Genomic DNA, 26,594 nt, shown 5'->3' on the forward strand with positions numbered 1-26,594 from the left:
TATAAATATATTGAAAAGTAAGGGTCCCAATACAGATCCCAGAGGCACTCCACTGTCCACTCCCTTCCATTGAGAAAATTGTCCATTTAATCCTACTCTCTGTTTCATGTCTTTTAGCCAGTTTGTAATCCTCAAAAGGACATCGCCACCTATCCCATGACTTTTTACTTTTCCTAGAAGCCTCTCATGAGGAACTTTGTCAAATGCCTTCTGAAAATCCAAGTATACTACATCTACCGGTTCACCTTTATCCACATGTTTATTAACTCCTTCAAAAAAGTGAAGCAGATTTGTGAGGCAAGACTTGCCCTGGGTAAAGCCATCCATATATTTACACTTAGTAAACCAAGTTTTGCTTTACCAGATTGTGTGTAGAGTGTTCTATGACATAATATAAAATATACCCCCCACATGACCACCCTGCACATATATATATGTGCTAAAAATAGATAATTCTTAAGTTTCCTGCCTCTCATCCTAATATACATTCTTTCTTTATATTTTTTTGTAATAATAAAACTTTAATGGGCACACGCAATCTGTAAGGGCAAGCTTCCCCACCCCTGAGAGCTGTTCTTGCTATATCCATACTTTATATTTATTTATTTATTTATTTATTTAGAATTTTTATATACCGAATTTCCTGTTAGGAAACAAATCAATCCGGTTTACAGGTAACAGCAAAAATGCCTCGGGACGGGAAACAGTGCCCTTGGCTTTACAAGAAACATATTAAACAAGGCTTTACATATTAAACAAGGCTTTACAAGAAACATATTAAACAAGGCTTTACATGTAACATAATGAAACAGTATATGTAGTCTTGTCATACCTGCATAGGGCTCTGATAGGCAGCAACAGTCTAATATAGACTCAAGGTGCTGAGTGTTCAAATGAAAAAATGGAAACAGGTTTTAAATAAAAATCTTAATTTTGTTTTAACTGCTGGCTGAATCTCTTCTTTTTTGTTAGCACACTGCTGCTTTAAATAGAGGAAACTCTTTTTCTAAACATGGAACATTTTCATTTGATGCCACACACATAGATCTCACTCAAGATTCTTGGTTACTATTTCGGTGTTTATTGTTTACAAGCAGAATCTATTTGGCAGTATGGTACTAGTATTGGTTCTTGAATAAGTGCTAGAAAAGTTTACATAAATGCCATGTTGTGGAAAAAAGCAGATGTTCTACATAAGCTTATAGCTATTAATAACATATCTTTAATACTGTTCTATAGGAAGTTAATACTTTACAAGAAGAACAAATTCAATCTGAAACTCTGTATGAACTAGTCATTTTGATGGAAGATCATGGGTTTCTGTATCTTTAAGGCTGTATACATAGAAATATAAATTTTTACCCAGACACAAAACAAATTCATGACTACCCAACAAAATGCAACAAATGTCAAATTATATTTTAACAAGCAGGTTAGTTTTACACAAAGACAAAAATCATGAGCGAATCTCTCGATTTTCCTAAAGTCAGATATCAAACAAGAAATGGCAAGAACGAAGAGAAATACTAAGAGGGCAATCTCTCAGCCTTGTCACACTGAGACAGAATCTGGTTGAAAAGGGCTCATCAGTTGTCAGATGCTGTAGTACCTTTGTTCTTCCTCCCAGGTAAGGGGAAAGCGGATTTACTCTGAGGTTGGGTGAGCTTGCTGGCCAGCAAAGTGAAAGGCTCAATCAAAGTCTTACGATCTGTTACTGTTACCTCCCAAAGTTTCAATTTCTCACTCCTGGCCCACTGTTGTGCCATTTCTGTCTCTACTTGCTTTTGCTCTGCCAGGTCAGTTTTATTTCCCAAAACCACAATGGTCACCTAGAAGAAAAAAAACCATATTTACTGTACAATAAACATGTCCTTTATACATTATATTGTCTAAAATTAACAACTGATCCCACATGAGGTAAATCTAAATGATAAAGATAGCAAAACCCATTATGTATTCTGTCTTCCAGCTAAGACAAAGCAGCATTTCCACTGGGACCTGTGCCAGCTCACAAATCATCCAGCAGTATAACAAATACCATCCCAGCAGCAGTACCATTGCTAGATTACTCAAAATATCAGCCTGCTTCTTTAGTGGGTTTTATCCCTAGCTCTATCTTCTCCCGCCTCTCTAATATATTTTATTTCTTATGCACCTATTGTTTTGTCACATCTCCTGCATCTAATAAATCTATCATCTCAAGTCCACTTGGCAGCTCTTCATGCTTCAATTCTATCAGGCTGATGCCTAGGTGGAGTTCTGAAGTGCTGCTCTTCTCTCCCACCTCAAACCCTACTCCCAACCAATTTTACATTCACAGGCATGGGATTTGTTTGTACAGCGCTGCCTATGTCAAGCAGGGCTATCAAAAGGTTAAGTGGTAGTAGTAGTAGCAGCAGCATTCAAAACCGCCAGCAAACAAATTAAGACAAAACAATGAGAACTTTAATTGCCAGCTTTAAGGTTTTTGCAGTATTTCTGTTTAACCCCACTCATCCCTCTGTTCCCTGCATCTCCCCCCCTGCAACTGTGAAATTCATTTCATAGCTGGATCTCTGACAAGCCTGAGCTGTGTTGGCCCATGTTACTTGATATGTAAACCTAACCATGCCTGTGATCACTTGTAGTTAAATGATATTGCTTTCAAAGATGAACTCTGATGCTAGCTTTATAAAAATAAAATAAAATAAGCCCAGTTCAGCTCTTCTGTGTTGTTTTAAGGCAGAAGTGATGGTTTCATCTGTCACCAACAGACTACCATTGTATACCCAGTGTACAGGAAATGTTAGCGTGGCAAGTAACAGAGAAACACAGAAAGTGACAGCAGATAAGGGGTTAGATGTACTAAAGGAGTGACCCTGGCGAATGGAAGTGGTTTTCCCTCCAAGGGAAATTCCCAGGGGATCAGATTTGGTCCTGAAGACTGAGGAAGAGAGCTGGGACTCAACAATTCAGGAGGGCTAAATTTTGGGAGGCCTGGGATCCTTTGCCGAAGCCGAGGAGCATTCTGTTGGCAGACAGGGGGATACTGGGTTGCCCTATGGTGGTGAAAAGAGTGACACGAAAACTAAGAGAACTCTGATGATGGGAAGCACTCAGAAGGGAATGAGAGGACTATATTCTATGGCTGTGGAAAGCTGGGGAATAATTTGTGCGTCTGTTTTTTCTCCATGAAATACTGGAAACACCAATTTGGAGGAAGCATTTAGGTGGTGGTTGTTGTTGTTGAAGCTGCTACAACCCTGTTGCATGATCCTGAACACTGATCAAATCAGTGCCTTTTATGGTTTGTAATCTTGGACTGCTAGGGAAACTCAGGCTTGTAAAATAAGGTGGGTTTTTTTTCTGATGATATATCCGGAATGAGACCCTCCATCTGAGGTAGGGGTGCTTAACAGACTTGTGTTAAGAACAAAAAAGAAATTGGGGTATAGTCAGAGGGATCACAAAAGGGAAGGACTTTCAGGGAAGGTTTCCCTAGCCAGCTGGACAATATACAGGTCATGCCTCTGGGCCAGCTCCACTATATTATCTGCACAACCATTTCTTGAATTACTGAACCCAGAAGATACTGGTGGCTAGCTTATAACAGATATTAGACTCTCTATTATTTTATGTGCTTCAGAATTAGTTTATTCAGGAGAAATGAAATAAGAAAATGAGAGCTGATAGGGGCAAGATGGCTGCTTGAGTCCAGAATGAGTACACTGACTTTCCTTCGAGTTTTCCTTTTGCTGTTTTTGAACGTCTCCTAAACGAAAAGGAAAGGTGAAGACTTTCTCTGCAGAATCTACTCACCTTCCTGGTCAGCAAACCATTATTTCCTTTATGTCTGGCATGCCCGGTTCTTGCGAGGTGGACCCTGTTGCAGTAGCTACTGAGGGAGCAGTGCTTCTGCCAGTGGAGGTTTCCCTCAGCCCTCGGGAGCAGGATCTACCGCTGGTTCAGAGGCTTGGCTCCTCCGGAGAAGTAGTGTCAGCGCTGGATGATGACGCGTTCTTATCGCCTGCATGGGAGGGGGCTGAGGAGTCTGCCAAGCTGCAGTGCCATTCCATCGCAGTCGGCTCCTCGACGGATGTTGGTGTAGAGGTGGCTAATTCTTTTTCACTGAACTTTCCTGAGTGCTTCTTTTTCTTTTGACTGCCCCTGAATCTCCCGCTGACCTCGGGTCTGGTGAGTTAGCATCTAAGCTCCAAAAACCTGCTGCAGTTACATTGGACACTGTTTGGGAAGTAATGGAGCATTTTTCCAAAATTCTAAATGCCTCTGCTTCTAAAATGGACTCTGTTCTTTCTAAATTGGATCCATTGGTCATGAATCATGAAACCAGATTCCAGGAGATTACTGGACAAATAGACTATCTCAAGACATGGGGAAAATTCAAGCTATTCAAAATACTTTGATTCAGGAGCGTAGGTCCATATTTTGTCTTATTGAATTCTTGAAAATTCCTCACATAGACAACCTACATTTTTTGAATTTTCCTAAATTTGCAGGTGAGCTTCCTTTATTGACATTAAAAAGATCATGCCACGAAGTTTTGAAGATTTCCTCTGATAAGTTTCCTAGTATTAATAAACTCTTTTTTCTTCCTGTTTCTTCTCGCTGTCCTAATTTAGCAGGACAAGCTTATGGAAGCTTATCTAATTTGACTAAGTTTTTGGAGTCATCAACTTTAGAGTTTATTGAAGCTGCTACTCTTGTCTTTTGTAGCAGATTCAGATGTCCGTCTTGTTATGTCATCGTATTTCCGGAATCTGGACTTATTATTTCATGGCTAAAAAGTTAGAATTTTCCCAGATATGGGCAGTCAGTCACTCAAAAAAGAAGGCGGGATTCCTCACGTTAAGAAACGAGGCTTTGGATATAGGGGCTATCTTTACTTTATGTTATCCCTGTAAATGTTTTGTTAAGTATTGTTCTGATTTTTATGTATTTTTTTCTCCAGAACAGATTGTCTTTTCTGAATGCAAGGAAAGTTTTGACATCTTCCCCTCTACCTTCAGCGTCCTAAATATCCTGCGTTTAATTTTGGGCATATTATCTCTACTTAATACTTTGCTTTTGTTTCCTTTCCTCATTTTCGCCTGTATTCTTTCTGCCCCCCTGGCTTTGTTTTCTTTAAAATGTTCAGGAAATTTAATTTTTCTTTATAGGATGAAGCTTTATTGTTATTAACTTTCATATTTGTCCTGTTGTTTCTCTACAAAGTGGTATGTTTTGTTTATAAAAACTCAATAAAAAGTAAAAAAAAAAAAAAAAAAGGAAATAGGAAATGAGACAAAATTTCCTATTTGGTTTCAGATTGTTTTCCAAACAGAATGAGTTAAATTCCAACGAAATTTCATCACAATCTCGTTTCATTTTGAAAACCTATTTTTAAAAAGTTGATAGTCTAGGGAGTAGGCTGAGACCCAAAGCAAGGGTCCCAGCCTACGTCCAAGTACGACTCCTGTGCCTTGGCCTAGGCACAAAGCCTGGGCCTCACTTAAGCATAGGCCCCGACCCGAGAAAAGGATCACAACATATACCTGAGCGCGACGCCAGAGTCTCAGCCTAGGCCCCGCCTGAACCCAACCCGGATGCCGAGTCCCAGCCCAGAGACCAGGACCCGATAGCTAGGCCTCAGTCAGGGCTCAGGCTCAGAAGCCAGGGTCAGGCCCAAGCCTGGAACCCAGGGCTCTTCTTCGTCAATTGATGCCATCTGCTGGGGTCATTGCGCCGGAGTTAATGAATTCTGGCGCATCCTCCCCAGTGGAGGGTGACATGTTGCTGTATGGCTGCTAATCAATTAACTCCTGCATAACAACCCCAGTGGATTGAGTCAGTCGGTGAAAAAGAGCCGAACAAAGAAGACGCCGAAAAGGAGCTCCAAGACCTGGGCTCTGGGGCTGACCCTGGGCCAAGGCCCAGGCGTCGGGCCCCAGCCTATGAGCCAGGCCCCAGCATCAGGCCTGGGTCCAGGTCAAGGTCAGGCATTGGAACCTGGCCTATAGGCTGGGCCACCTAGGCTGAGGCCCAGGCCTAGGCCAAGATCGTGGCAACTAACAGTGGCCTAGGCCTACACAAGGCCAAGGCTTCTGCCTCAGTCTAGGCCGAAGCCTTGGTAGTTCACTGTGATTTTGACCTATGTCCTTCACAAGGCTTAGGCAGGGGCAAAGGTCTCATCTGCAGATCCCTCCTGGACTGGGTAAGTGGGGACTGGGAAGGATCCTGGCCCCGGCATTGTTGCGAGTGGGATAGGTTGGGAGCACTGGAGGCCCTGGGTAGTCCCTTTTCTTTTTTTTTTTCCGTTTTTGGGGAGGCATTTTCAATGTTTATTTCATTCTTTTTAAACTAAAGAAATGAAATAAACATTTCACGAAATGAAATTCATGGGGAAAAAGCCCCCCCAAAAATGAAACGAAAAACAAAACTAAAATTCTCCCCCCCCCCCCCCCCCCCCCTTAGTAGCGTTTTATACTTTATTAGCGTAGCTGGGTTCAAAAAAGGTTTGGTTAAGTTCTTGGAGGAGAAGTCCATTAACGGCTATTAATCAAGTTTACTTAGGGAATAGCCACTGCTATTAATTGCATCAGTAGCATGAGATCTTCTTAGTGTTTGGGTAATTGCCAGGTTCTTGTGGCCTGGTTTGGCCTCTGTTGGAAACAGGATGCTGGGCTTGATGGACCCTTGGTCTGACCCAGCATGGCAATTTCTTATGTCTTAAAATTAAACCTCTTAACTAAATAGTGAACCAGGACTGTAACATACTAGATTTTTTTTTCAACAAATTTCAGTGCCTAATATATACCTCTTTTTTATCTCTAAACTTGTCCACCTCCTTCTTTAGCAACTCTATTCTCTTGAAGGACTCCAGACTGTCCACACTATACACAAGAACAAACCCATCCGCAAAAGAGAAATAGTGCTTTGGCAGCTCCACGCCATCCTGCAGTCCCCTTGTGTCATAAAGGCGTAATTGCTCTTTCACACCTCGATCTGTTTCCACTGAAGCTATATAAACATCTTCCAGAGTTTCACCGGACTCTAAACCTGTGATAGAGAATTTCAAATAATAAAGAAGTGTGGTAACCATGTTAATTCACTTGGATATGTAGATATAAAGGTCAACAACAGTTGTCAGTGATATCTCTTCATTGGGTTAATACATTTCTGACTAACAAGACCTAATAAAATAATACTATATTACATTTTTTATGTATAGGCTGCCCTACTCCAAAGAGAATCCAAGGTGGCTTACGACATAGCAGAAAAAAATACAACAGCATATTCAAAATCACAGTAGATTTGCTGAATACTCATAACAAGGAAATCCAAGGTTGATCAAAAACAGAGTGTGTACCTAACCTAAAAGACCATCATAATAAGGAGATCTGAAACGTTTGCTGCACAGCTGTTCCATGCAGTGATAGAAACGCTTAACATAAACAGAGCTCACCTCTTTATAATCATAAGTCTCTATTAAACAGAATTTTTTGTTCTTTTTTTCATTTGCTGTTTTCTTAAAGAATGTCCTTATGAAACATACTAGTGCAATTAAAAATTGTAAGATGTCCACTTATCTTCATATCATGAAATGAAATGTTCAAAATTGTAATGCCAACAAAATCCCATAGTGTATTTTAGATACAAGCCCATTGAATGCCCAACACGCTGCGCATTTTGAATCTTCCGCAGGGGCGTCAGGTCTTCAATGGATTATTTAAACCTTCTCATTTGGGAGAAAAATTCAAGAAAGACAAAATACAAAAAGAGCTTCACACCTCAATTCCCTTCATGTCGTCATGACATCATGCCAGCACGAAACGCACTGCGGTGTGGAGCCACCCCTAATACCTACGCAGGGTAACCCTGTGGCCACTTGGAGGGTCCTGCCAAGCACTGCACAGGCCCACCTGCACCTACGCATGTGCTTCTACACTGGCAACCTCCCATCCAACTGGGTTCCTATTTGCCTCTGGACAAGTTCCCTGCCCATAAGCTATCCCCTGGTGATTTCTAGGGACACTGAGACCCCTCACAACCAAGAGCTATATTTTCAAAACGTTACGCGTGTCGGGCCTATTTTAAAAAGGCCCGGCGACGTGCGAAAAGCCCTGGGATGCGTCTAACTCCTGGGGCTTTCAAAAAGGGGTGGGGAGGGGTCAGAGGCTCCTGGCAAAGCGGCCATTTGCTGCTGTGCCAGGGGATCGAGCGCTGGCAGTTGGCTGGCACGCAACAGGGAAGGGGCTGGAGGAGTTAGGGGAAGGGAAGGTGGGGTGGGGAGTGTAGGGAACAGGGGAAAGCAGAGCGGCTCAGCGCAGGCTTGGCGCATGTGCACTATTGTGCACCCCTTGTGTGCGTGCCAACCCCCGATTTTATTACATGTGCGCATGTTATAAAATCCTGTGTCCATGTGTGTGCGCCGGGAAGCGTGCACACATGGACGTATGCACGCAGGTCTTAAAATCTACCCCCAAGGGTCACAGTTCCTAGAAATAAATCCACAGCCCAAATATACCCAATACCAGGATCATTAATTAGTCTAAGACAGGCAGAGCTAAGAAACTAATAAGTTAATTAAGAAAAAGTAGGAACAGTGAAAAGATAAACGTTTTAAATTGCAAACAAACAGGTAAAACAACAAGGGTTATACAGCAAAAGTTAACTGAACACTTTTCACTACTTACTAGTGCCTGGGGAGGTCAGGAAAAAGGCTGTCCACAGGAACTGAACAGAGCCTCAGCACAGAGATCTCTCTCTGTACTCCCAGCCAAGACTGGAGACTTCCAGAACTCTCAGGGCAACTTCTCCTTCTCCATGGCCAATCAGGGCACACGGTATTAATAGTTAGTATTCTGGCCAGTGGCACTACAGGGTGTTTCAGTGTTACATGTACTCAGGGCTGCTGGGATGTGTATGCTGAACAAGTCACCTTCAGTCAAAGCAGCATCCAAAAAGCCTTAGGGGTAGATTTTAAATACTTGCGCGATCGCGTACTTTTGTTCGCGCACCAGGCGTGAACAGAAGTACGCTGGATTTTATAAGATACGAGCATAGCCGCGCGTATCTTATAAAATCTGGGGTCGGTGCGCGCAAGGGGGTGCACATTTGTGCAACCTGCGCGCGCCGAGCCCAGCGCGCGCTGCCTGTTCCCTCCGAGGCCGCTCCGATTTTGGAGCGGCCTCGGAGGGAACTTTCCTTCGCCCTCCCCCCACCTTCCCCTCCCTAAACCCCTCCCCCCAACTTTGCACGCGTCGGCCGGCAGCCCGGCTCCGTCCTCCGGTCCTGGGGGCTGGTCCGGAGGCCTCGATCACGGCCCCGGGCTGGCGCCACGCCCCCGGGCCCGCCCCCGAAACGCCCCCCTCCCGCCCCTTTTCGAAACCTGGGACTTACGCGCGTCCCCGGGCTTTACGCACGCCGGCGTGCGCGGGCCTTTTAAAATCCGCCCCTTAGCTTGAACTACAGTGCAGAGGTCAAACACCACTTGCAGGCCAGCACACAGCAAATGAGCTCTCTGGGGAAAAGCATCACAGGGCAGAACAACAAACCACAGAGCATGCAAAACCCCTTGTTTTGCCACAAGAAGGTTTAAATATTCCAGTGAAGACTTGATGCTCCTGAGGAAGATTCGAAGCGTGTGGGGCATTCAGTGGGCTTGCATCTGGAGTACACTATGGCGTTTTCTCGGCATTAAAAGTTTGAACATTTCAGTCCATGATATTAAGATAAGTGGACATCTTATCATTTTTAATTGCACTTGTATTTGTTTCACATGGACATTCTTTAAGAAAATAGCAAATGAAAAAAAGAACAATAAATTCTATTTAATAGACCTATGATTATTAAGAGGTGAGCTTTGTTTACACTAAGCATTCCTATCACTGTACATGGAACAGTTGTGTAGCGCACGTTTCATAGCTCCTTATTATGACGGTCTCATAGGTTAGGTACACTTTTTTTTTTTTTTTTTTAAATCAACCTTAGTTTTCCTTTTTTCAAGTTTTGGGTTTTTTTCACTGAGTTATTTTTGATGTTGAATAGTCATACAAGGTATGAAAATAGTATAAACATACCTTAGAACACAGTGTATTTGATGAAGCCTTCTAACAGCAGAAAGTTATAAAAATTAATAGTGCCACTGTCCTCATGGCAATGATTTGTCTCAGCTACAAGTCATTTAACTTGCATTAGGGTCATGGGGGCCTAGAACACTTTCTGAAGAGCGGATCCGTTTCAGGTATTAAGAACACAACTTAAGTTCATTTCATTTAATAACCAAAAAGTAGCAAAGACTCACTGCCACAATCATGTGTTATCACCTATCTTAAAATTCTAGTACTGTCTGCACTTACCATCTGCCATATTTAAAAATTCAGTGATGTGCTATAGCTACTCTGAAGGCCCTGAATAACTGCACATTGAGCCGGCTCAGAACAACCATTACATTCCTGATTTACCCAATCTTTATACTTTCTAAACTGAGGTTGTATAAAGAGGATGAGCAATTCTGAATAAAAATGTATTAATCAAATGGTATGATGTAAGATTTCTGGCGCTGTGCATTTTCCACATTTATAAGGATACCTAGAATGATTGGAATGGCCTCTCTCATGCAAGAAATAAAGGCCCAAGTTGAATAAAAACCTGAAACTGACCTCAAATTTGTATAGGGATGTGCAATCGTTTTTCCCAAATTAGGCAATGTCAACGAAATTGCCTAATTCGGAATGGTTCGGGAGAACCGAAAAATGATTGATTTTTTCCAAAATTTTGGGAAAAATTCGTTTTTGAGTTAGCACGCACTAATTCCCTATAGTGCGCACAAACCCGAAAATCGGACCCCCAGAAAAAAAAACCCCCGAACCATGGGAAAAACAAAATTCCTGCGGGGGGGGGCCAAAACGAAGCCTGACATGAAATTTTTACCTGAAGCACACCTCTAAATTTCTATATATATTTTATTCTGCTTTTTGGCACTTCAAAGCAGATTACAGTCAGGTACTGTAAGTATTTCCTTATGCCCAGAGGACTTACAATCTAAGTACCTGATTCACTAAGGGTTTCCCCCCATAGACACAAAATGAATCTGGCCCTAAGTGTGTACCTGAGACAATGGAGGGTAAAATTACTTGCCCAAGGTCACAAGGATCAGCAGCTGGATTTGAACCCTGGTCTCTCTGGTTCACAGTCCATTACTCTAACTACTAGGTTGGTCAACTCCATTTTTATATTCTGCCTTTAGTGAGCTACTCATGTTTATTTTCTTTTAAGATGGCAGAGTAGTCTTGGCTTAACATATATTTTGTTTCTGAGATTACAAATATTGTAAATATTTTATTATGTTATGGTCAGTCATGGGAAAATATGAGATTTGTTTTAGGAGTTACTTATTGTCTTTATGATCTTATCTAAATTTTGCTCATGTTTTGCTTGAAACTGACAGCTGGGACCCCCTACTGATGGGTCAGACATGTGCCAGGACTAGCAGTCAAGTACCACAGGTGAAGGGCCAGCCTGCTGGCTCAGTGGCAGTGCTGTGTACCGCCATGCAGAAAGATATGATTTTGATTCTTGGGTCAGGCCTTCCATTAGCCAAGGATGCTGCAGATGCAGTGTTCACAGCTCTTGAATAGGGAGAGAGTCTCTGTCAGGTGCCACACTGATACCTGGCGGCTGGACCTAAGAGCTACAGTTTGTCCCTGGTTAAGGACTTCACTGCAAGGTTGGTGTTGAGATGGGTGAAGGATATAAAAAGGGGGAGGGGGAACCACCAGGTGATTGCAGATGAAGGCTCTGGGGGCCATAGCCCAACAAAGGCTAGATGCAAGAAAAGAATGAAAGGTGAACTCACAAGACCCTCACATAAACAGGTATTGCCGCTGCGCCCAGAGACAACACAGAGTGGAAATCAGATGCAAGTGATAGACAGTGGATAGCTCATGCACAGAAAACCATTCTAATCAATATATTTCAACACAAGCATTCTGAGTAACTACAAACAGGCCACCAGAATAAAGAAACACATTCTGGCACAGATTCATTCCTTAGATCCCCATCAATGTTAGCAATGAAACAGAATAATATTTAATCTAATTAACCTCCCTTTGCAGACCTGTTGTTTGCAAATTCAATCACAGCAATAGCACAGGTTCTCTTGGCACAAAAACATGGTTTATGTAAAAATAAAATGCTATTAAAAATGTAAGAGGAAGAAAATGAATAAAGAATAATCTTCTTTGGAATTATTTTACTACTGTTAGCAGCTGGTTTGTTAAGAGTTTAAAAGGCCTGGGGCTTGACTAATAAAAATGGTGATTAGCTCATTTCAATGGGATCCTTAATTATTTGCCATTAGCTGTCCAATACTGCAGAGAAAATTATAGGATACCCAAAGGATTTTTTAGACAGCTGTTTTATTTCATAATATTTCAGTAAAAGCTAATAACACTATTTTGGTAATGAATGTCTTTCACCATATTTGCTAAAAAGGTTATATTGTTCCTAAAGAAATCTTACATTCAGCGTCAATTAAAAGAATAATAGCTCCCTGGCCTTCACGCTGTATGTTAGCAAGTGAAGAAAATGCACACACACACAGCACTACAGGAAGGTAAGTTTTCTTCACAATGTAGAGCAGGAATTTGAGCATCAGGACAGTGTTTCGGGGGACTGTGCTTTGTAAAGCTTGGAATTTCTTAATATTTTATTAAAATACAAGGACAGCTCTACTGCTTGAGATAGTGTCTGTGTGTGACACCAGTATTTAACATTGAATGGTTGATTTGAGAGACTATTAGACCTGTCCGCAGCATTCGACACTGTAAACCATCAGATTCTACTCCATAGATTAGCAGAAATAGGCTTAACAGAGACCACGTTAAAATGGTTCTCATCTTACTTAAACAATCGGTTCAATCAAGTACATGTTAATAACAGCATATCAGACAAAATTGAACTTAATACTGGAGTTCCCCAAGGGTCAGCTTTATCAGCGTCATTATTTAACATATATATGTTACCCTTATGTCACGTACTCTCTGGACTCGGGCTAACGTATTACCTATATTCCGATGACATCCAGATCTTATTACCAATTCAGGATACCGTCGAAAAAGCATATGAAACAATGGCAATGTATTTGAAAGTAGTCAAACAATTACTCACCCAAATGAGGCTGGTATTAAATATTGAAAAAACTGAAATCATTTTATTAGAAAGGAAAATATCCCCCAGATGCTCAAGGTTGATCTCGCTACAAGATAACACTAATTTCAAACTGGCCGATCATATTAGGGATTTAGGAGTCATAATTGACCCAGAACTGTGTCTCAAAAAACATATTTCGATTAAAGTAAGGGAGGGTTACTCTAAATTAATGACACTGAAACACCTAAAACCCCTTCTTTCGCAAAATGACATTCGTACGGTCCTGCAAGCATTAATATTTGCAAGTACTGACTCTTGCAATTCATTATTTTTAGGTCTCCCTGCCTCTTCCATTCAACCTCTTCAGGTCCTGCAAAATGCAACAGCACGAATTTTAACTGGAAAAAGGAAGAGAGACCATATTACCCCTATCTTGATTAACTTACACTCGCTACCCATTAAATCACGGGTAAAATTCAAAACACTCTGCATTTTGCATAAATTTGTTCATGGAGAGCAGGTAGACTGGCTAAATACAGCTATTAGATTGCACGTTCCCCAAAGAAATCTGCATTCTGTGAATAAGGGCTTACTATCCTTAATCTCGGTTCACTCTGCACATTTGAATCAAGTTAGGGAGAGAGCATTATCACTAGCAGGACCCAAACTTTGGAACATATTACCAACGATTCTGAGACTAGAGATCGATTTCAAAAAGTTCAAGCGTGATTTAAAAACCTGGCTTTTTAGCAAAGCATATATAGAGTGATTTAGTAAGTTTATATTCTTTACTTTTATGCCTTTTTAGTATTTTATTCTAGTATGAATGTAATTTTTAATGATTATTTCACTCATTTTCTTAGTATTTATTTGAAGTTTTAATGTATATTTTAGGGTTTAGTTTTATGTTCAATTTTTAGTTATTACTTATAATGGTTATTTTATGCATAGGAGTTTTATGAACACATTTATGATTGTTTTATAGTTTTATTTCTTGTGAACCATTACAATGGCCTGCCTTAGTGACGGTACATAAAACCTAACAAATAAACAAATAAATGTATGCCATGTGTCTATGCTGTGTGACTTACTGAAATATAAAAAATGTTTAAAAAAAACCAAACGACATATACATCAGGAAGCAGAACTCAAAGTGCAGCAAACTGCAATTGAAAACCCACACCTCACACACGTATTGAACCTCCATGTGCTTCAGAACATGCTGTAATCACCAGCCTCCAAGGGAATCAGCAGCATAACACTACACTATTTAATACACTGCTTATTTCACTTTTCTATAGCTTTGAGCTTCTGCAGCATTTAGGAAAGGAATAAAGAATAAAACAGAGATCATCATAATACCTTTATATCCTTCCATGAGTTCTGTGTGCAGCTCTAACCACCACATCTCAAACAAGATATAGCAAAACTGGAAAAGGTGCAGAGAAAGGTGACTAAAATAATAAAGGGAATGGAATGGCTCCCTTATGAAGAAAAGCTAAAAAGAGTAGGCTCTTCAGCTTGCAGAAGAGAAGGCTGAAGGGAGATATGATAGAGGCTTATAAAATCATGAGTGGAATGAAAAGGATAAATGTAAATTGGTCGTTTACTCTTTCAAAACATAAAGGACTAGGGGACATTCTAAGACGTAGCTGGGTTTAAAAAAGGTTTGAACAAGTTCCTGGAGGAAAAGTCTATAAACTATTAACTAAGTAGACTTGGGGAAAGCCACTGCTTATTCTTGGGCGTAAGCAACATGGAATCAATCTACTGTTTGGGATCCTGCTAGGTACTTGTGAGCTGGATTGGCCACAGGTGGAAACAGGATTCTGGACTTGTTGGACTCTTGGTCTGACTCAATATTGCAATTCTTATGCCATTAGAAACTGTCCGTGGAGCTCATGATTATATTTTAAGTAACCCTAGGGGGTCACTAGTTGGCGTTGTAGCTCAGTTTGACTGGGGCTATGTATAATTAGAGTATGTTAATGGCGAGTTTAAAAGGTTAGCCTATACTTTACAATGTTCATCCAAAGTTTATCAGATCAGGATGGCTAGTAGGAGGAGATGTATGGGTGTGTATGGTGTGTTTTTCTACAAAGGTTAATTTTTATTTTATTCCTTATAGTAGGGGAAATTCTGGAGTGTGATTCAAGGATGGCCTTGGAGCTGTGTGCATGGTGTGGTGATTTGCAAGCATGACTGCTAACCAATGATTGTATGAGTTGCAGTTGTATAAAAGGAGTATGTGCACATGTGCCAGAGGCTGGTTGTCTGAAGAAGTCAGGACAATAAAGGGTCAGAGGAGAGAAAGCAGTGCTACATCCAGAAGTGCTAAGGACCTACAGTGTGAGTTGGAGTGACAAAGTACCTATAGAGTAATCCACACTGGTCTCTCTTTGAAAAGAGAGACCAGTGTGGATTACAAGTGGAAGCAGAGGCTTGTCTGGGGTTTTCAACAACCTAGAGGTCAACAGATGTGCACGAGTTAAGATTACATGTTCTTGCTGATTAAGAAGAGTTTGGAATTTGGATTTTGGATGCAGAGATTATGCTGGTGGGGCTGGCTGGACCTAAGGGGAAGGCAGCCGGTTATTTCTGTGTAGGGCTCAAGACTATAGTCCTGGGGGAATTCTGTGCTACTGCGGAGCGTAGAATTTGCACAGAATTCCCCCCTGCGCAGAATTTGGTGAAAATGGAGGAGGCCCTGGCATGCCGCGAACAGTGCTCATCCCACTCACGGCAAAGATGAAGGCCTCTGTGAAAGTGAGTGTGTGTATGTGTGCACAAGACTGCGAGCCAGGGGTGGTGAGAGAGAGCATGTGTGAGGATACGTGAGTGTGGGTGCCAGAGAGGGGGAGCTTTTGTGAGGAGATTGTGAAGGAGTGTGTATATGTGTGAGAGATTGGGAGCTGGTGTGTGTGAAAAAGGGTTTGTGTGTATTTGAGGATGCTTGTTTGTGTGAGAGAGAGCCTGTGTGAAGGGGTGTGTGAGGGTGTTTGCGTGAGAAAGTAAGCCTGTGTGGGTGTGCGTGCAAGACAGAGGGACCCTATATGAGGGGATGTGTGTGTGCGAGAGAGAGAGGGGGTCTCTGTATGAGGAGATGTGCATGCGCAGAAGACAGAGGGACCCTATAAGAGGGGATGTGCGTGTGCGAGAGAGGGACCCTGTATGAGGAGTGAAGATTTAGGTTAATTATTGCTTTAAGAAAAATGTCTCATGTTGACTAGTAACTGGAATAAGAAGGCCTGAAGAGAGAAAAATGTCAAGGCTGAGAATGGCGTGAGAGTGAAAAGAAAGGTGCCAAAATAAGAAACAAAGTACTAAGTAAGCAGAATGTGTGATGTCAGAGGCGCATGACCAGCAAACGTAGGGGATGAGTGAGGGGAGGGGTAGAAGCATATGAGAGCCATGTTTAACAGTGTATAAAAAGGTAATGCAAATTTAAAATGATGAGTAAATGGCATTGCTCACAAAACAGTATATTCTGTAAGTTGGGCTCCTTTACTACCATAATGAAAACACAACTTTGATTTCCTTATTTATTTTATTTTATTTATTTAGAGTTTTTATATACCGGCAATCATGAAAACATATCTTGCTGGTTTACATCGAACAGGAGTGCATTATAAACAAAAACTAGAACTGTGGTGTCCGAAAGTACAGTTACATTTAACAAGGGTAGCCGAACTTGATATCCTTATAGGTTCCTCTATCCTAACTTGTATGTATGCATGAAATAAACAAATACTGCCAATTCTTATAAGATCTCTAAGCTACTGCCAAATAAATGTTATGCTTTTGAAACTGAAAGTCTGTTTCATCACTGTTAACTCTGGGGAGGAGAAGGCGGGGTAAGTTTCAAGGTATTTTAACATTATTAGTAGTAGAGGAAGGTTGAAACAAGCCACTGTTAGGCAGATAGTGAACTCCCTGAAAAGTTCAAGTAATGATTTGAACTCCCTGAGTAACGCAGCGCTCAGGTAAATGAACATTATTGGTGACCCCGAGACGTGATCAGATGAGATATGGTACCATCATGATTATGGGATGAGATTGAGGTAAGCAAAAAAAATTGAAGAAATAGCACTCGCCATCAGTACAGTTTTGTTTTCTCATTTTATATTGTTGCTATAAACTTGTGCACACTGCTTAATGTTTTATTAAGCTGCATTCTATTGCGAAGTTCTATATCTGTTGCCAAAGGATGTGGTTAGTGCAGTTAGTGTAGCTGGGTTCAAAAAAGGTTTGGATAAGTTCTTGGAGAAGTCCATTAACGGCTATTAATCAAGTTTTCTTAGGGAATAGCCACTGCTATTAATTGCATCAGAAGACAATGCGTGATGGTAAATGGAACTTTCTCTGAAGAGAGAGCGGTTTTAAGTGGTGTACCGCAAGGATCGGTGTTGGGACCGGTCCTGTTCAATATCTTTGTGAGCGACATTGCGGACGGGATAGAAGGTAAGGTTTGTCTTTTTGCGGACGACACTAAGATCTGCAACAGAGTGGACACGCCGGAAGGAGTGGAGAGAATGAGACGGGATTTAAGGAAGCTGGAAGAGTGGTCGAAGATATGGCAGCTGAAATTCAATGCCAAGAAGTGCAAAGTCATGCATTTGGGGAGTGGAAATCCGAATGAACTGTATTCGATGGGGGGGGAAAGGCTGATGTGCACGGAGCAGGAGAGAGACCTTGGGGTGATAGTGTCTAATGATATGAAGTCGGCGAAACAATGCGACAAGGCGATTGCAAAAGCCAGAAGAATGCTGGGATGCATAGAGAGAGGAATATCGAGTAAGAAAAGGGAAGTGATAATCCCCTTGTACAGGTCCTTGGTGAGGCCTCACCTGGAGTACTGTGTTCAGTTCTGGAGACCATATCTACAAAGAGACAAGGACAAGTTGGAGGCGGTACAGAGAAGGGCGACCAGGAAGGTGGAGGGTCTTCATCGGTTGACATACGAGGAGAGATTGAAGAATCTAAATATGTACACCCTGGAGGAAAGGAGGAGCAGGGGTGATATGATTCAAACTTTCAGATACTTGAAAAACTTTAACGATCCAAAGACAATGACAAACCTTTTCCAACAGAAAAAAATCAGCAGAACCAGAGGTCACGAGCTGAGGCTCCAAGGAGGAAGACTAAGAACCAATGTCAGGAAGAATTTCTTCACGGAGAGAGTGGTGGATGCCTGGAATGCCCTTCCGGAGGAAGTGGTGAAGTCCAAAACTGTGAAGCACTTCAAAGGGGCATGGGATAAATATTGTGGATCCATCAGGTCCAGAGGACGCATATAAAGAGCAGGTAGTAAAATACTGCACGGAGCGGCAGTAGCCACAGAGGCATTCACGGAGCGGGATGCCAGTGGCCAGTGGTAGGTGTCCACCTTCATGGAGCGGAAGGATGTAGGGCTGTCATCTCCCAATTAAATAAAAAACAAAAACAAAAAACAAAACAGGGATGGGATCCATCAGGTCTAGAGGACACATATAAAGAGCAGGTAGTAAAATACTGCACGGAGCGGCAGTAGCCACAGAGGCATTCACGGAGCGGGATGCCAGTGGCCAGTGGTAGGTGTCCATATAAAGAGCAGGTAGTAAAATACTGCACAGAGCGGCAGTAGCCACAGAGGCATTCACGGAGCGGGATGCCAGTGGCCAGTGGTAGGTGTCCACCTTCACGGAGCGGAAGGATGGAGGGCTGTCATCTCCCAATTAAATAAATAATAAAAAAACCCAGGGATGGGATCCATCAGTTCTAGAGGACGCATATAAAGAGCAGGTAGTAAAACACTGCATGGAGCGGCAGTAGCCACAGAGGCATTAACGGAGCGGGATGCCAGTGGCCGGTGGTAGGTGTCCACCTTCACAGAGTAGAAGGATGAAGGGCATCCATCTCCCAATTAAAAAAAGAAAAGAAAAAAGAAAAAAAACAGGGATGGGTTCATGGGCTTATAGGTATTACCAATTATTAGGCTTTTCAATATTTGATGATAGTTAATGTGACTTTCAAGGCATTCTTCACTTTCGGTGCATGTCCGGCATGACTCCTTGCTTCAATGACAGGGGAAAAGAAAAACTGATACTTCACACATTTCCAGCATTGCCCTCTGCTTCATGGCAGAGAGCTATGCTGCCGCTTACCCAACTAATCAAACTTAATATTTCACTTGGAAGCAGCTCCAGCACTGCTCTCTACATTAATGGTGGGGGTGAAAAGGGAATTAGAACATAAGGTTACTAAGAGCCAAGAGAAACAGTTAAGTATGAGAACAAATGTGTGAAGCTTGCTGGGCAGACTGGATGGACCGGTTGGTCTTCTTCTGCCGTCATTTCTATGTTTCTATGTTTCTATGTTTCATCAGTGGCATGGGATCTTCTTGGTGTTTGGGTAATTGCCAGGTTCTTGTGGCCTGGTTTGGCCTCTGTTGGAAACAGGATGCTGGGCTTGATGGACCCTTGGTCTGACCCAGCATGGCAATTTCTTATGTTCAGTTTTGTACAAAGATAGCTACCGCCCCAGTGGACACGCCAGTTGCCCAAGTAATTAGTTACCATCGACCTGAGAAGCAGATACAGAAATGTTGGTTTATTAAGATTTATTTGAACTCTGACAGTACATACCAGTTCCGAGATGCTTCCTTTAAGGCTCCAGTCCCTGCTAACCAACCCCCTCTGCCCTATGGTTGATATCACTTATTGACTGTTGCATAGTAGCTTAAAGTTGGCAATTTACTTTTTCTAAAGCATTTTAAGTTTAAATTTATTATGTCACAAGGTACAGGATCCCCCAGTCCCCTAGCATTAGTTTGTGAATTATTCCCACATGAAATTAAAATCATTACTAAACACTGTAAGAAATGGGCAGTGTGAGGACAACAGTTTTACAGCCCTGGTTTTGCAACAATTACCGTATGTCATTGCTCATAGTAGCTAGTTTTGTTTGAAGACTGTAGTTTCTCCACTCTGAGTGCCATTTTCTTTCAACAAAGCAGATGTTTTGAAATTGTTTATACATTGATCTGATAGAGATGAGAAAAGATTCCTTTTTACTTTTCTGCTTTAATAAATTAAAATTCCCGTGGTTAGAACGGATTAAGATTTCTTTCTTTAAGTGAAATATTCACAGTAGTTTCTATGGTAAATGAAAAAGTTTTCCCAGGTGATTAGACTTAAAAAGAAATCGTTTTTACTATTTGCCTTTATTTTGGTTATTATCTATTGGCATTCCTGCTTCCTGCTCTGCACTATATAATTGTGAGATATGCTTGAGCAGAATGTGCTCATTTGAAGCTATTTTCATATACTAATTAGATTTAGAAAGGCTTTGAGTATTTAATTTATTATCAGAAAAAGATATATTGTTTTTCCTTGTTTCAGAATCCCTAAGGGACTTAATTACTTGTTAATATGTGTGTGTGTGTGTGTGTGTGTGTGTATGTGTGAGAGAGATTGAGGGAGCCTGAATGAGGGTGTGTGTGTGTGTGTGTGTGTGTGTGTGTGTGTGTGAGAGAGAGATTGAGGGAGCCTGAATGAGGGTGTGTGTGTGTGTGAGAGAGAGAGATTGAGGGAGCCTGAATGAGGGTGTGTGTGTGTGTGAGAGAGAGAGATCGAGGGAGCCTGAATGAGGGTGTGTGTGTGTGAGAGAGAGAGATTGAGGGAGCCTGAATGAGGGTGTGTGTGTGTGTGAGAGAGAGAGAGAGAGACTGAGGGAGCCTGAATGAGGGTGTGTGTGTGTGTGAGAGAGAGAGAGAGATTGAGGGAGCCTGAATGAGGGTGGGTGTGTGTGTGTGTGTGTGTGTGTGTGTGTGAGAGAGAGATTGAGGGAGCCTGAATGAGGGTGTGTGGGTGTGGGTGTGAGAGAGATTGAGGGAGCCTGAATGAGGGTGTGTGTGTGTGTGTGTGTGTGTGTGTGAGAGAGAGAGAGATTGAGGGAGCCTGAATGAGGGTGTGTGTGTGAGAGAGAGAGATTGAGGGAGCCTGAATGAGGGGGTGTGTGTGTGTGTGTGTGAGAGAGAGAGATTGAGGGAGCCTGAATGAGGGTGTGGTGTATGTGCACTAGAGAGAGGGAGGGAGGGAGCCTAAATGAGGGTGTGGTATATGTGCACTAGAGAGAGGGAGGGACAGAAGAAGCCTGTGTGAGGGGCAAACTCTGGAAGTGGAGAAAAGAGTGGAAGTGGTTGAGGCTAGAGGGGGAGGGGAGAGATACTGGCAGGTGGAGGAGTTGGGGCTTGAGATTGAATAGTGGCCAGGGGAGTAGGGAGAGTGGAAGGGACTCTTTTACAGTGAACCTCTGGGGAATTTCTGCTCAAAATATGTAAAATTCTGCAACTTTAAGTAATAACCTTTTTCTTTATTAAATCTGAAATTAATTACTTAAAGACTGTATTGTATATTGTATTATTTTGACCAATATAAAGTATGCAGAATTTTAAATTTGTATGTGCAAAATGGAGAAATTACTTACCTGATAATTTCCTTTTCCTTAGTGTAGGGTAGACAGATGGACTCAGGATCAATGGGTATAGTGTGCTCCTGATAGCAATTGGAGACAAAGTCAGATTTCAATCTGACAACAGCACTACATATACCCGTGCAGGAAGCTCTGCTCCTCAGTATTCTCCTCAAAAAGCAATGGTGGATATATGTGTGTTTGGATAACTTGATTAACTTGGGTAACATGATTAACTTGAACTAGTTCACGTGAATTGTAGCTGGAGACCACCAGTGTCGTCAACCGAGAAACACCGACACCTGGTAACTATGGATGTCTTAACTAGGGGTAAGTCTAGCTTACCCATGCTTGTCTTGCTTCGGGGATTGTCACCCGAGGTTTCCGCATTTTGAGGCAGCCGTGGGCGGGATACTGAGTCCATCTGTCTACACTAAGGAAAAGGAAATTATCAGGTAAGTAATTTCTCCATTTCCTAGCGTGTAGCAGATGGACTCAGGACCAATGGGATGTACAAAAGCTACTCCTGAACCGGGTGGGAGGCTGCCCGTGGCCCACTTAGTACTGCCCTTGCGAATGCTGTGTTCTCCCTGGCCTGAACATCCAGGCAGTAGAACCTCGAGAAGGTGTGAATGTAGGACCACGTTGCCGCCCAACAGATCTCAGCGGGTGACAGCATCTTGGTTTCTGCCCAGGACACTGCTTGGGCCCTTGTGGAATGGGCCTTGACTTGTAGAGGTGGAAGCTTGCCTGCCTCTACACAGGCCGTCTTGATTACTTCTTTGATCCAGCGGGCTATGGTTGCCCGCGAGGCTGCTTCCCCTTGTTTCTTCCCACTGTGAAGTACGAATAGGTGGTCCGTCTTTCGTAGGGATTCCGATCATTCCAGGTATCGGACTAGGAGTCTGCTGACGTTAAGAAAGCGAAGAAGTCGTGAGTCTTCCGCGTCCTTATGCTCGTCTGGAGATGGCAGCGAGATGGTTTGGTTTAGATGGAAATGAGAAACCACCTTTGGAAGGAAGAAGGGGACAGTGCATAGCTATATGGATCCCGGTGTGAATCTGAGGAACGGTTCCCGACAGGATAGTGCTTGAAGTTCGGAGATGCGATGGGCTGAGCATATTGCCACGAGGAATGCAGTCTTCAAGATCAGGAGCCGTAGAGACAGACCGAGTGTAGGTCTGAAGGAGGCTCCCGCTAGGAAGTCAAGTACTAGATTGAGATTCCATAGGGGTACTGGCCACTTTAGTGGTGGTCGGATTTGCTTGACCCCTTCTCAGGAAGCGGGAGATATCTGGATGGGAAGACAGACTGATGCAATCCACTTTGGCTCTGAAGCAGGCCAGTGCAGCCAGTTGAACCTAGATGGAGTTGAGAGACAACCCCTTCTTCAGGCCGTCCTGCAGGAACTCCAGAATCATGGGGATTTTGACTGTCCGCGGAAGGATGTCACGGTCTTCACACCAGGCTTCAAATATTCTCCATATTCGTATATATGTTAATGATGTGGAAAACTTGCGTGCTCGGAGCAGGGTGTCAATTACTGCCCTCGAGTATCCGCTCTTCTTCAGGCGAGTCCTCTCAATGGCCAGACCGAAAGAGAGAATAGAGTTGGGTCTTCGTGGAGGATCGGTCCTTGCTGGAGCAGGTCCCTGTGTGGAGGTAGACACAGGGGGTTCCCAACCAGAAGTCTTTGCATGTCTGCATACCACGGCCTTCTTGGCCAGTCTGGGGCCACTAGAAGTACTAGTCCCCTGTGGTGTTCCATCTTGCGGATGATCCCGCCCAGTAGTGGCCATGGAGGAAAGGCATACAGCAGGTCCTCCTGTGGCCAGGTTTGGACGAGGGTGTCGATCCCCTGAGTTTGAGGGTCTCACCTGCGACTGAAGAAGTTGGGGACTTGGGCGTTGGACCGGGTTGCCAGAAGATCCATGGTTGGGGTTCCCCAGCGGTCTATTATCAGCTGAAAGGCTGTGGTTGACAGCCTCCATTCCCCTGGGTCTAGACTTTCTCTGCTGAGGTAATCCGCAGTGATGTTGTCTTTTCCCGCTATGTGGGCGGCTGAGATCCCTTGCAGGTTTGCTTCTGCCTACGTCATTAGGCGGTCTATTTCCAGGGACACCTGTTGGTTCCTCCCTGGTGGTTGATGTAGGCCACTGTTGTGGCGTTGTCCGATATGACTCTGACAGCTTCTCCTTGGAGTCTGTGACTGAATCATAGGCAGGCTAGTCTGACTGCCCGGGCTTCCAGTAGGTTGATGTTCCATCCCGACTCTTCCTTGTCCCATTGCCTCTGGGCTGTCAGTTCCTGACACTGGGCTCCCCACCCTCGTAGTCTCGCATCCGTGGTGAGCAAGACCCAGGTCAGTGGGGATAGCTTTACTCCCTTGCTCAGGTGGTCTTCTTGTAGCCACCATAGGAGCTGGATACATACCTCTGCCGGCAACTGGAACCGTCAGTGTAGTCCTGGGACATCGGGTTCCATCGTGACAGTAGGGAATGTTGTAGTGGTCGCATGTGGGCCCTTGCCCATGGTACGATTTCTACAGTTGATGTTATGAGTCCAAGGACTTGGAGGTAGTCCCATACTTTGGGGCGAGTGCCGTTCAACAGCTTTCTCAACTGGTCCATCAATTTCCTTCTCCTTGTAATGGGAAGGACAACCTTGTCCTCTTGGGTGTTGAACCGGACTCCCAGGTATTCTAGAGATTGGGAGGGCTGCAGACAACTCTTGGTTTTATTGACGACCCACCCAAGGTTTTGCAGTAGGTTCTTGACTCTGGAGGTTGCCTCATGATTTTCTTCTGGAGATTTTGCTCTAATCAGCCAATCGTCCAGGTACAGGTGTACGAGGATTCCTTCTTTCCTCAGTGTCGCTACCACTACCACCATGATTTTGGTGAACGTCCGAGGAGCAGTGGTTAGTCCGAAGGGTAGTGCTCGGACTTGGTAGTGGTGGTCCATGATCGCGAAGCGTAGAAAGCGCTGGTGGTCGTGATGAACCTGGATGTGTAGATAGGCTTCTGACAGATCCAGAGAGGTCAGGAATTCTCCCGGCTGTACCGCCCTTATAAGTGAGCATAGGATTTCCATTCAGAAGTGTGGTACCCTCAGGTAGCAGTTGACATACCTGAGGTCCAGAATGGGCAGGCACGTTCCCTCTTTCTTGGGGTCGATAAAATAGATGGAATAATGCCCAGTATTTTGTTGGTGCCTGGGCATCGGTGTTATAGCCTTTAGAGCGAGCAATTTGGTCAGTGTGGTTTCCACTGCCGTCCTCTTGGAGGGGGAGTGGCAACGAGATTTCACAAATTTGTCTGGGGGGATACTGTGGAAGTCCAGATAGTATCCCTCTCAAATGATGGTTAGGATCCACTTGTCTGACATTATCCCAACCCATCTTTGGTAGGGTGCGGCTGGGGCCTGGACCTGAGCCAGCTCCCCTCTTGTTGTGTTTGTTCCGAAAGGACTGGCCCCTGCCTGCAGGGAGAGGTGCTTGGTATGTATTCTTATACAGTCTAAAACGCTGTGATCCTCTGCCCCTGGGCGTTCAGGGAGAGGGACGTTGGCTTCTCTTGTTCTTGTCCTCCAGTAGCAGAGGTACTGGGGATTCGCCCCATTTGTCGGCTAACTTCTCCAGTTCGCTTCCGAACAGGAGGGCTCCTTTAAAGGGCATTCTCGGGAGCTTCGTCTTGGAAGTCGCATCGGCTGACCAGCTTCGGAGCCAGAGTTGCCTTCTGGCTGCCACAATGGATGAGACGCCCCTGGCTTAGGTGTGCACCAGGTTGGAAGTCGCATCCGGGAGGAAGGATATCGCTGGTTCTAATATTTCGACTGGCGTGGAGGCGTTCCTGGCGAGTGACACGCAGGCACATGTCACCTCGGCACAGCTGGCAGAGATCTGCAGTGACATAGCTGCTGCATCAAATGACTGTTTAAGTATGGATTCCTGATGTCTGTCCTGGGCATCCTTGAGTGCTGCCCCTCTTTCGACTGGAATGGTAGTGTGCTTTGTGACGGCGCAGACCATGGCTTCCACTTTGGGAAACACCAGGAGTTCTTTGGCTGAGGGATCCAGTGGGTATAGGGCTTCTAGGGCTCGTCCTCCTTTGAAACTGGCCTCCGGAGCATTCCATTCAAGGTCGATCAGTTATTGTACGGCTTGTAGCAACAGGAAATGGCGTGAAGCCTGATGGAGCCCGACCAGAAGAGGGTTCATCTTTGGATCCATTGTGGCGCTAGTGCCTCGAATGGCCAGCTCCTTTAGGCTTAGAGACACGAGGTCTGGTAGTTCGTCTTTGGAGAAGAAACGCATCATCGTTCGGTATGGTTCTGTTCCTGGAGGGATTTCCCCCTCTTCTAGGGAGTCTTGATCTTCCTCCGAGGTGTCTGTATCCTCTAAGGTGAGGCTTTTGTCCGGAGGGGGCCCATCTCTTGGAGGCCAAGAGGGGCCTGGTAGGTTTGGGTCCTCTGGTGAAGGCTGTGGCTGTGTCCCCGGTGGCACCGATTGCGCATGGACGAAGGTTTGCAGGCCTTTAAAGAATTCTACCCAGGAAAAGGTTCCTGGGTCCATGTTGAACCCAGCGGCGTTCCCAGAGGGCCCTGTCTGAGGAGGGGCCGGGCTGGGGACAGAGAGGTCCGGGGTACTATCGGTGGAGCTGGACCCCTGTACTGGTGGAGGGGGCCTTGTCCCGGTTCCCCCAGGGCCGCCTCACACTGCAGGCACAGGGCAGTATCCTCTTCATGTTGCGCAGCTCTTAGGTGGCAGGCTGGGCAGAGGGCTTGTGCCTTGATCTTGGCTGGTGGTGCCATGGTTTGTGCATGTAGGATCATTGAAAACTGGTCTGTGCATTTATATGCATGCGCCGGGAGGCTTAGATATGTGCTCCGGGGGCGTCTAAGATGTGCGTGCAAGCTGCGAAGGTATGCGTGCAGGCCGCTATGTGCGTTTACTGAGATGTGCGCGCCGCTGTGCGCAGAGGCTTAACTTGTGTGCCCGGTGCCGTTGGGCAT

At 44.0% G+C, this 26,594-nt stretch overlaps 1 protein-coding gene across 3 annotated transcripts in view; it reads right to left on the reverse strand.

The window, feature by feature from the left end:
* Window positions 1–643: 643 nt before the first annotated feature.
* NKIRAS1 (NFKB inhibitor interacting Ras like 1) overlaps window positions 644–26,594 on the reverse strand; it is a 45,042-nt gene continuing 19,091 nt past the window's right edge. For 2 of the 3 annotated variants that reach the window (XM_029589303.1, XM_029589302.1), the window contains exons 3-4: window positions 6,794–7,035; window positions 644–1,829 (exon numbers count right to left, since the gene is read on the reverse strand). In XM_029589303.1, the coding sequence (XP_029445163.1) occupies window positions 1,587–1,829; window positions 6,794–7,035 (485 nt within the window). In that variant the 3' untranslated portion in view covers window positions 644–1,586. The remainder of the gene's footprint in view (window positions 1,830–6,793; window positions 7,036–26,594) is intronic. The other variant, XM_029589301.1, reaches the window with a different exon arrangement.

This window comes from Rhinatrema bivittatum, chromosome 2, assembly GCF_901001135.1.
Source record: "Rhinatrema bivittatum chromosome 2, aRhiBiv1.1, whole genome shotgun sequence".
In the NCBI taxonomy this organism is placed as follows: domain Eukaryota; kingdom Metazoa; phylum Chordata; class Amphibia; order Gymnophiona; family Rhinatrematidae; genus Rhinatrema; species Rhinatrema bivittatum.